Source organism: Bison bison, unplaced genomic scaffold, assembly GCF_000754665.1.
Source record: "Bison bison bison isolate TAMUID 2011002044 unplaced genomic scaffold, Bison_UMD1.0 scf7180017864255, whole genome shotgun sequence".
NCBI lineage: Eukaryota > Metazoa > Chordata > Mammalia > Artiodactyla > Bovidae > Bison > Bison bison.
Window position 1 is genome coordinate 2,342,748 of NW_011494827.1, and position 10,161 is coordinate 2,352,908.

Consider the following 10,161-nt stretch of genomic DNA (forward strand, 5'->3'; position numbering starts at 1 on the left):
CTTCCTGGCTGCTCTCACGTCAACAGCAATCTTTGCAGCCGCCTTTGTAAAGGCGGCAAATATCGCAGGTTCCAGGTGCCACTCTGCCCCTTGGCAAAGAGCTTGGAACCCGCAAAGCTCTGCTCATGGGTTCTCCCGGCTCTGCCCCTTGCTCTGCTGAGTGGCTTTGGGTGAGTCACTGCCTGTCTCTGGGCCTCTGTTTCCCTCTCTGGTTAATAAGGAGTTAGAGGACATGCTCTCCACCTTGGGTGAAACTGAGAGTACTTCCTGGAGACGCATCACCTCCCCTATCGTCACATGACTTCTAGAAGGAAGACGATCTTTGCTGGGGAGGAAACCAAGGACACCCAGCTAGTGAGCAGCCCAGCTGAGGTTTGGGATAGGAACCCGACAGTGATTCAGATCTCAAAGGCCCTTCCCGTTCTGAGATCCTCGCTGTGTAATAAACAAAGCACAGACTGCTCCCTGCTGTGGGAACCCACCCTGTGCGACGTCTTACCTGCAGTGACGTCACCGTGGACAGGTCCTTAAGCTTCCCCTCCTCGTCTTTCAGGTTATAACCCTCGGGCCTCTTATCACGTTCGGTAATCTTCCATAGTTTGATAGTTTTATCTTTAAAACCAGAACAAAGTGAAACAGGACACATGATGAGCACCGGCATGGAAAATGAAGGACCTGCTGAGCCCACTAGATAAGGATGCATCTACCCACAAGTGGCTTAACCTTATCCTGTTCTTGGATGTACTGTTGTTTTTGTTTAGTGGCTAAGTTCAGTTTGACTCTTTGGCAACCCCATGGATTGCAGCTCACCAGGCTTCTCTGTCCATGGGACTGTCCTGGCAAGAATACTGGAATGGGTTGTCATTTTCTTCTCCAGGGGATCTTCCTGACTCAGGGGTCGAACTTGAGTCTCCTGTATTAGCAGATGGATTCTTTACTGCTGAGCCACCTGGGAAGCCCTCTTGTATGTGTAGGTTCTTTCTAATTTAATTCCTTCTCTAAACTGATGTGCCCATCTTCGCTAAGGGAACATCTGTAACCATGCTCTGCTGCTGCTGCTGCTAAGTCACTTCAGTCGTGTCCGACTCTGTGCGACCCCAGAGACGGCAGCCCATCAGGCTCGCCTGTCTCTGGGATTCTCCAGGCAAGAACACTGGAGTGGGTAGTTCCTCACAACTGATCACAAAGGTGATACTGCTGCGTCAAAGGGCATGGCCCTTTCAAGGGCAGTTATCAGTCTCTCAACTGATTTCCACAAAGACCATCCTAACGAAGCTTCCTGCTCTTCACCCTTCATGGGCAGACCAAAGAGGGTAAGTGAAGTGAAGTGAAGTTGCTCAGTCGTGTCCGACTCTTTGCGACCCAATGGTCTGTAGCCTACCAGGCTCCTCAGTCCATGGGATTTTCCAGGCAAGAATACTGGAGTGGGTTGCCATTTCCCTCTCCAGGGGATCTTCCCGACCCAGGGATGGAACCCGGGTCTCCTGCATTGTAGGCAGACCCTTTACCGTCTGAGCCACCAGGGAAGCCCTATGTGGTTTCCTATTTCTGAGAAGCATCTCACCCATCCAGAAACTCAGCTCTCCCGAAGCCTCACTTTTCTGGAATCCTGCCAAGAACATCAAAAGAGTCATCTTCACCAGCTGTGATGGTTCACAGTAGGCATCAACATGGCTAAGCCACGCTACCCAGATATGTGGTCAAACGTGTGGCTGTTGCCCTGAAGGTATTTTTAAGATGACGTTAACATTTAAATCCATAGAGTAAATTATCCTCCACAGTGTGGGTGGGTCTCCTCCAATCAGCTGAAGGCTTTATCGGAAAACAAAACAAAACAAAACAAACCAAGGTCCTGGGAGGAAGAGGAAGCTCTGCCAGCAGACGGCTTTCAGATTTGAGCTGCAGTATCAGCTCTACCCTGGTCTCCCGCCCACCTGGCAGACTGGGGACCTGCCCGCCCCCACAGTCGTGTGCACCAATTCCTGAAGATAAATGTCTCCTTGTATATATACGGGCTTCCCTGGTGGCTCGGACGGTAAAGAATCTGCCTGCAGTGCAGGACACCCAGGTTTGATCCCTGCGTTGGGAAGATCCCCTGGAGAAGGAAATGGCAACCCACTCCAGTATTCTTGCCTGGAGAATTCCATGGACGAGGAGCCTGGCAGCTACAGTTCATGGACTCGCAGAGCTGGGCACAACTGAGCAAATAACACCATGTATCTATATCTGTATCTGTATCTATCTATACCCATCCTGTTGGTTCTGTTTCTCCAAGAACCCTGACAAGTATGGCAGCCCAAACCATCACTGCCATGTGGATGAGAAGCAAGGAGAGAAAACTGGTATCAATTAAACACTTGACAGGTACCCAGGGATGGGCTAGGGAGGAAAGGATGAAGCTGGGATTCAGAACCCGGGGCGAGGCGCTTGCAGGGCAGAGGTGTGAGGGAATTCCTGGAGCCGACCTTTCCTCCAAAGAGGCGGGAAGAGAATGCCACTCACTGTTACATGATGTAAAAGAAAAAAGCAGCACCTGAAGGAAGCTCTGTTGCCTGCCCAGGGCGAAGCTTGTTATGATCTGATTTCCTTTTATTCTCCCAATAACCCCACGAATCAAGAACAGCCATTGACTTTAGAAGGGGAAGCGGCAGGGCCAGGGTGTGAACCACATTAGGGGCCCCTGCCCCGGTGACCTGTCCCGGTGGTGGGGGACCTCCCACTGCCTCTGCTCCAGCACCTGGAAAGGGCCCCTCTGGCTCTGAGACAAGGGTTTGCTGAACTTGACCCCATGCCAGGCACCCCTCAGGGGACACAGACAATCAGAATGGCAGGAGCCCCAGAGAGCAAGCTCTGGGGGGTCTGCAGGAGTGGGAAAGCCCATTAGAGGGACACCTGGCTCGGCTGAGAGGTCATGGAAGGCTCAGTGGGAGGCAACACCCAGCAGAGGACTGAGGCATGAGAAGGGGATGGGCCGGGGGTTGCGGAGAGGACTAGTGTTTGAGCACAGAGGTGGGCCAGTGGCTTGAGATTGATGGGTTTCAGGGAGGCTGTAAATGCTGCCCCAAGGAGTCTGACTCCTTCAGGGAAGCAGATGACATCATCCTGCAAGACTCACCCACTCTGGAGCAGTACTGGCTGGTCTTGGGGTGCTGGGTGGGCGACACCTCCTTCCACCCTCATTGTAACCCCAGAGGGAGTCCAGCTGAGCAAACAGGATCAGAGAAGCGAGGCCACTCTGCAACATCCCCAGGCTGGGACAGAGTCAGGCCTGTCTTAACCCCCACCCCAGGCAACTTTGAGCATGGTGAGGTGAAGGAAGATGAACAGGGGGACGTGAATGTGAGAAGGGGCGCCTCTGGCCCCAGGTCCACCACTGGGCAAGGCAAGATGGCACCAGGAGCCACACCTCCAAGTGGACGGCAGTGAAGCAGGGGTCTGGCCTGGAGCCTCCTCAGGGGCCTGGCGGGGGCACGGGCCGTCTCCCAGAGGTGGATGGCGAGTGGCCAGGACACCAGTGCTCCTCCTGCACCAAGTGAGGACCCCCACCATCTAGTGAGACCCCCTGCTCTGGGGTGATCTGGGATTCTGGGTGGGGGGGAAACAAAGAGGTAATTTTGTATCAAGTGTTTATTCTTTATCCTGACCTGGCCTCCTTCATCCACCCCCAGATTATTCACAGAGATGTTCAAGGCGCTACTATTTACAGCTGCAGAAATAAGCCCATGTCCAACCTCTTCCACGGGAAGAGGCTGAGCAACCATATTCACTGCATGAAACTTACCTGCTGCTCAAAATATTATTTTTTTTAGGAGTTCTAAAGACATAGGAAAATGCTCACAATATAAAGTGAGGTGAAAAGTGACCCTTGATGGTCAAGGGCAGGCATGCATACACACACGCGTACACAAGCACACACACACATGCACACATACAAGCCCAGACCACAATATAAGTGAGGTGAAAAATGGCATTTGATGACAAGAGCAGGCATACATACACACGCGCACACACACACACATACATGTACACAAATGCACGCGCACACACATACACACACATGTACACAAATGCACACGCACACACTCAGACCGGCCCGGCCGCCTCACCGTTGGTGGACAGCAGGGAATGGGCGGCATTCTGCTGCGGGAGCCACTTGATCTTGTTGATTTTCTCCTCTATCTCCAGGCTCTTGAGATAGTCGAACTCTGGCTCGTGGCTCTGGAAAGTGCTGTAGACGTCATACTCGCCCTGGCTGTGTGGCGCATTTTTGCTCTGCAAGGAAACCAGACCCTGAGCTCCAGGATGGCAGGGTGGGTGGGAGCTGGCCAAACCCGCACAGGGCCCGGCGCAGCCATGGCCAAGGCCAAGGCAACTCCGTTTTTAAAATGTCCAATACCTTGCTGTGCAGCCCTGGCCCAGCCCCGTTGCCCCCTAAGGGCAACAAGTAAGAAGAAGGGCAACCAAGGGAGCCCATGTTTACTGAGCACCTACTATGCATGGGACACTAAGTGCTTCTCATGCCTCCTCTTGTTCTATCCTTGATGCCCCTCCATGATGGGCACAACTCCTCCCACTTTATAGATGAGCAAGTGGAGGCTCAGAGGTGAATTGACCCTCTCCCCCAAGGCCAGGTGTCCACAAAGTGGTGTCACTCACTCCACTGAGGTCTGTCTGGCTGAGGTCTGACCTGGTCCTTACATCCTTGGGTCTAACTCAGGCCTGGCTTGAGGAATGAATGAATTTTGGAGCAGAATCAACATTAGGGCAGAACATCCTGCAATGTCAGGCATAGGGATAGACTGGGATAAGGTATTCTCTCCCCCAGGCACACACATCAACTTTCCTGAGTGGGTCCCCTCCCGGTTTAGGCAGCCAAACTCATTAGAATAAGGACCAAATAGTGAGCTGGTGAGTCCATCGCAGGCACTAGGGACCACTTCTTGGTAGATGATTCAGGCTTATATGACAACATGAAACTACGACTACTTGGGAGCAAAGTAAAGAAATTCAACCAAGCACAACTTCAAGTTTCCTGCTGGACTTTTGGGAGTATCTATTTATATTTCTTTTCCTCTTTTACTTTTGGAACGCTTTAGTGTTCTTGCCTAGAGGATCCCAGGGACGGGGGAGCCTGGTGGGCTGCCGTGTATGGGGTCGCACAGAGTCAGACACGACTGACGTGACTTAGCAGCAGCAGCAGCGTTCTTCAATATTTTTGCCTCTCATTCACTTCATCTCCTATCAGCACTGGCTATGGCAAAGGCCAGTGGGACCAGAATTAAGAAAAAAATTAAAGGAGAAATATTCAAAACTGAGAAACCTGCCTCTGCCAGTTTAATTTCTTTCTGCAGTTTGGCATAAACAAGATGACTTTGCAATCCCCAGTGGGGGCCTCTGATCCTTCTCATGAATCAAAAGTGCTCGAGCCATAACCAAGTCCCTGCTACCTGCCTTCTGGCTATGCGTCCTTGATAAGCTACTGCAAACCCTCTGAGCTCCGGTCTCCCCATCTGTAAACTGAGGATGGTAATAGCACCGAATGGCACCTCTAGGGTGGTGGTGAGGGAGGGTTATGGGAATGAACGTGGGTGAAGGCAGACCTCAGGGCACCTCGGCGTGGGGACAGCGTGGGGACGACGCTGAGGAACTGGAGGGAGGAGAGTGATCCTTCAGCCCCTCTGCCATCACCTCTTCATCCTTCCCTCCAGCCCCCTGGTCTCCTTCTCCTTCTTGTCTGGTGTCTCCTCTCCCCCTCCCCCTCCCCCTCTCCTCACTGCCTTGGTGTTGGACTATCCTGTCTTCAGCATCTAATCCCAACCCTCTCTGGGAAGCAGGGTGCTGTGTGTGACCGACAGACCACACCCAGTCTTGCTTTCTACTCCTGGACTTTGCTTACTGGCTGGGTGACTCTGCAAAGGTTCTCATTTATGAAATGGGGTTTCGGTCCTCACCCTTGGAGGTGAGCAGTGAAGAGTAAATGGGAGAAGCATCTGTAGTGTCTGCACGTAGTAGGTGCTCAACAAATACGGCCTCTGAACCACCAGGTTCTTCCAGTGGTTCAAAAACATGCCTCCAGGCAGGCTGTTCCAGACAGCAGAACTCACTGGGGCAAGGCCCCGCGCTGAGTCAAATCATCAGCCCTAGACGGGGGGGGAGGGGGGGGGAGGCGGCGGCCCACAGCTGTGGAAGGTCCCTCCTCCACTCCACCCAGCTCTGGGTGAGACAGCTCCAGCTCACACAGGCAGTGCTGTAATTATTCGCTCAGGCATGTCTCACTCTTTGCAATCCCGTGGACTGCAGCCCGCCAGGCTCCTCTGTCCATGGCAATTTCTCCAGGCAAGAATACTAGAGTGGGTTGCCATGCCCTCCTCCAGGGGATCTTCCCAACCCAGGGATCGAACCCAGGTCTCCCACATTGCAGGTGGATTCTTTACTGTCTGAGGCACCAGAGAAGCCCACACAGGCAGAGGGCAGTTTACTCAGGAGTCTGTTTCTCCAGGGTCTAGGACGCAGTGACCACGCAGCACAGGGAGCTCAGAATATGGTGCTCTGAGCGGACCAGGTGGATTCCCTCCCTGAGACCCGCCGGGTCCCATCCCTGCATGCCAGGACACCCTTTCCTTCCAGCCCAGGCACCCCGGTGGAGTGCTGCGTGTGGCACCCTGTGGGTTAAAGCCCAGGCTGAGTAGCCCTCCCTCCCACCAGGCCCCGCCGCACCTCTGGTTCCCGCTGGAAGATGACAACTCGGCCACCCTTGTCGCCTGTGGCCAGCAGCTCCCCAGTGTGGTTGAACTCGACGGTAGAGATGATATCGGCTGTGGGGGTGGGGGGTGGGGGCAGAGACAGGAGGGCGTGGCTCATTAGGACCCAGTGATGTGCAGGTGGATGGAACTGCTCCCTGCCGCCCCCCGGGGCCCCCATTGGGCAGTAGGAGCCCTGCCTGGGGCCCCCTCCCCCTCCCCAATGGCTGTAGGACCGAGACCTGTTCATGGGAGACTTTATTTCCTTCCTCCTCCCCTTCCTTTCAGAAACAGTTGAAAGGAGGTGCTGTATGTGCAGCCAGGTGACCCAGATGCAAATCTGAAACTCACTAGCCCGACTCTGGGGGCCACAGAGACTAACTGTAGCCCTCCCTGCTCCCCACTGAGGTTCCCAGGAATGGGACTCCCATCATCATCACATTCTTGGCCTGGACTCTGCATGCACCCAAAGCCTTGGTCAGGCTTCGGCACAGTGGATCTGCTTTCAAACAAACTGCAGAACTGACCATTCCTCCTGGCGGTGGCCCCAGGTGGGCACTCGGCTGGTCCCTTGGCTGGTATCCCTCCTCCCCTCCTCTTGCCCATGTTGTGTTCTCCTTAGAGCAGCTGGGGAGAGGGCCAGCCTTAAGGCTCGCAAATCATGAGGTGCTTCTGCTCAAACCCCCTCCTTGCATCATTTCCTACTCCAGCGATAGCAGTTCCATTCTCCCTCTGGCTTGGGCCTGAGCCTTGGGATCGCCCTGACTCCTCTCTCTCACCCTCCATGTCCAATCCTATTGGCTCAGCCTTCAAGATACACCCATATTCCATCATTTCTCCTGCCTCTTGCCTCGAGGACCATGACAGTCTCCTATTGGGGCTCCTCTATTTCTCCCAGCCGGACACAAGTTGGCCCTGACAGAGCAGCCACAGGGAGCCTTCTCAGAACTTTCTAGAGGCTCCCCACTGACAGAAGACAAAAGTATCAGAATGTCTAAAGCCTTGAGTGGCCTGCAGCCCCCAGAGGCAGGCCATATCAGGAGCCCAAACCTTCACCCTGTCCTGTACCTAATCCTGGCACTTGGCAGGGTACCACCCCCTGTGACTGGCTTTGGCCTGTGGGATGCCAGCAGACAAGCAATTGTTCTGAGTCTCTGCTGCTTCCTGGAGCAGGACCTGCCCAGGCCTGCAGCACAGCCGTCCTGCTCACCCAGCCCAACTAAGCCTGGGGGACTGGAGGGCCTGGTGGTCAGGACCCCCAGGTCTGCACAGTGAGGTTGAATCTCACCTTTATCTGGCACATTTCTGAACTAGCCACTGTGATTTCTGTGGAGGCCAGAAGCAAAGACAAGAAAGAACTTTAACTTCCTACGTAAATTTTGATCATTCATCATTCCTTCATGTTACAGTCCCAAACCCTTGGCAGATGTGTGATAACCAGTGTTTGTTGTTGAATGCTCCATGTTTTAACTCAGTACAAGGTAAGGAACCCCCTCATCCTCCACTACTCTCAGCCAAGCTCTTCCATCCCAACTCTGGGTTCCTTGCCGATTCTCAAAATACCAGTTACCTTTTGTCTCAAGACCTGCTCTCTAACCTCTAGTGGTTTTCCCACTCCTATTTCCAATTCCGTACACACCTTTTCCTTTTCCAATCAAGTGCCTGACCCACACTGGCCTCTGAGCCACAGGGAAAGGCCAGCTCTGATGGCGAAAGGACATCACAGTGGGGACACAGGGAAGGTGGTTCAGAGGCAGAATGCTGGGCTGGGTGTACTCTCTGATTGGGATAAGAGCACATGTCATTCAACTTAAAGATTTGCGTGCATGTGCTAAGTCGCTTCAGTTGTGTCTGACTTTTTGCGACCCTATGGACTGCAGCCTGCCAGGCTCCTCTGTCCATGGGATTTCCCAGGCATGAATACTGGAATGGGTTGTGATGCAACTTAAAGGGAGATAAAAAGCGAGGAGACCAGCTTTGGGGGATCACGGAGATGCTTGTTGAATGTGGAACCGGGAAGGGCATCAGGCCCGAGCTGCCCAGGACTGTCCCCGCATGGACAGCCTGCCTGGCCCAGGGACACAGGAAGGCAACAGCTGGAGCCACAGCCCAGCAGGCCCGGTTCCCACACGTGGTGCTGGTTCTCACTATTTCATGTCAACACCCCCTTAGGGGGAAAGAGCAGGATATAGAACTGTGTATAAAATGTTTTTAATTATATAGCCCAGTGATCACAGCCATGTTAGATAGCAAACAGAGGGCAAACAAGCTGGAAGAGAATTTTCTACCACCCTAAACAGAGGCTGCTTTAGGGTAACTGCAAGAATTTTTTTTCCCTCTTCTTTCTGTGTTTCCATGTTTTCTAAATTTTCTGTAATGAATGAATATATTTTTAATAGCTTTTGAAAGTCGCTCAGTTGTGTCTGACTCTACGATCCCATGGACTATACAGTCCATGGAATTCTCCAGGCCAGAATACTGGAGTGGGTAGCCATTCCCTTCTCCAGGGGATCTTCCCAACCTAGGGATCAAGCCCAGGTCTCCCACATTGCAGGTGGATTCTTTACCAGCTGAGCTGCCATGTTAAACAGAGGCTGCTTTAGGGTGCTGAAATAAAAATTTTTTTCTTCTTCTTTCTACATTTTCTGTAATGAAAGTATATTTTTAAGAGATTTACTGAGATTGTAATTGATATACACAAAATGCATTTGTTTAATGTATGCAATTTAATGAGCTAAGACACATGCATAATATATATTATTTTTATGATGGAAAAATAACAATGCTATTAAACTAAAATGCCAGTGTAACCACTGGTATCCAGAGCAAATGTGGTCATATAAATGCTGGGCAGTTACCACAGTAACAGACACTAACGTCTGCAGGAAATTTACAATTTATATGTCAGTTTTATATCCGCTGCCTCCTTTGAACCTCACGCCAGCCCCTGAGGGAGATATGACTATTATTTCTGTTGGCAGCCGAGGAGATGGATGGGGGCCCATTGACAGTGACAACCCCCTGAGCTGTTCATGGACCAGTCAGAAGTCCTGGGTTGGAGTCCTGGCTTCAATACATGGGCTATGTGGCTTGGGTGGGCTACATCACTTCTCGGAGACTCAGTTTTGTCATCTGTAGCATGGCTATAGCAGAGTCTGCCCAGGATTAGAAACTCAGGAGGGACGGTGGAGATGAGAGCCTTTGGAAAGGAGGAAGAACTATGAAGAACCTCTTGATGAAGGTGAAAGAAAAGAGTAAAAGAGCTGGCTTGAAACTCAACATTAGAAAACCAAGATCCTGGCATCTGGTCCCATCATTCCATGGCAAATAAAAGGGGGAAAAGTGGAAGTAGTGACAGATTTTATTTTCTTGGGCTCCAAAATCACTGCAGACAGTCACTGCAGCCAGGAAGTTCAAAGAT

General features: G+C 52.2%; 1 protein-coding gene across 1 annotated transcript in view; it reads right to left on the minus strand.

The window, feature by feature from the left end:
• The window catches only part of PPP2R2C (protein phosphatase 2, regulatory subunit B, gamma), a 63,537-nt gene extending 56,191 nt beyond the window's left edge, over positions 1-7,346 (minus strand). Inside the window, exons 1-4 of the mRNA XM_010847800.1 lie at positions 7,268-7,346; positions 6,718-6,815; positions 4,107-4,272; positions 500-612 (exon numbers count right to left, since the gene is read on the minus strand). Coding sequence (XP_010846102.1) covers positions 500-612; positions 4,107-4,272; positions 6,718-6,815; positions 7,268-7,346 — 456 coding nt within the window. The remainder of the gene's footprint in view (positions 1-499; positions 613-4,106; positions 4,273-6,717; positions 6,816-7,267) is intronic.
• Positions 7,347-10,161: the final 2,815 nt, after the last annotated feature.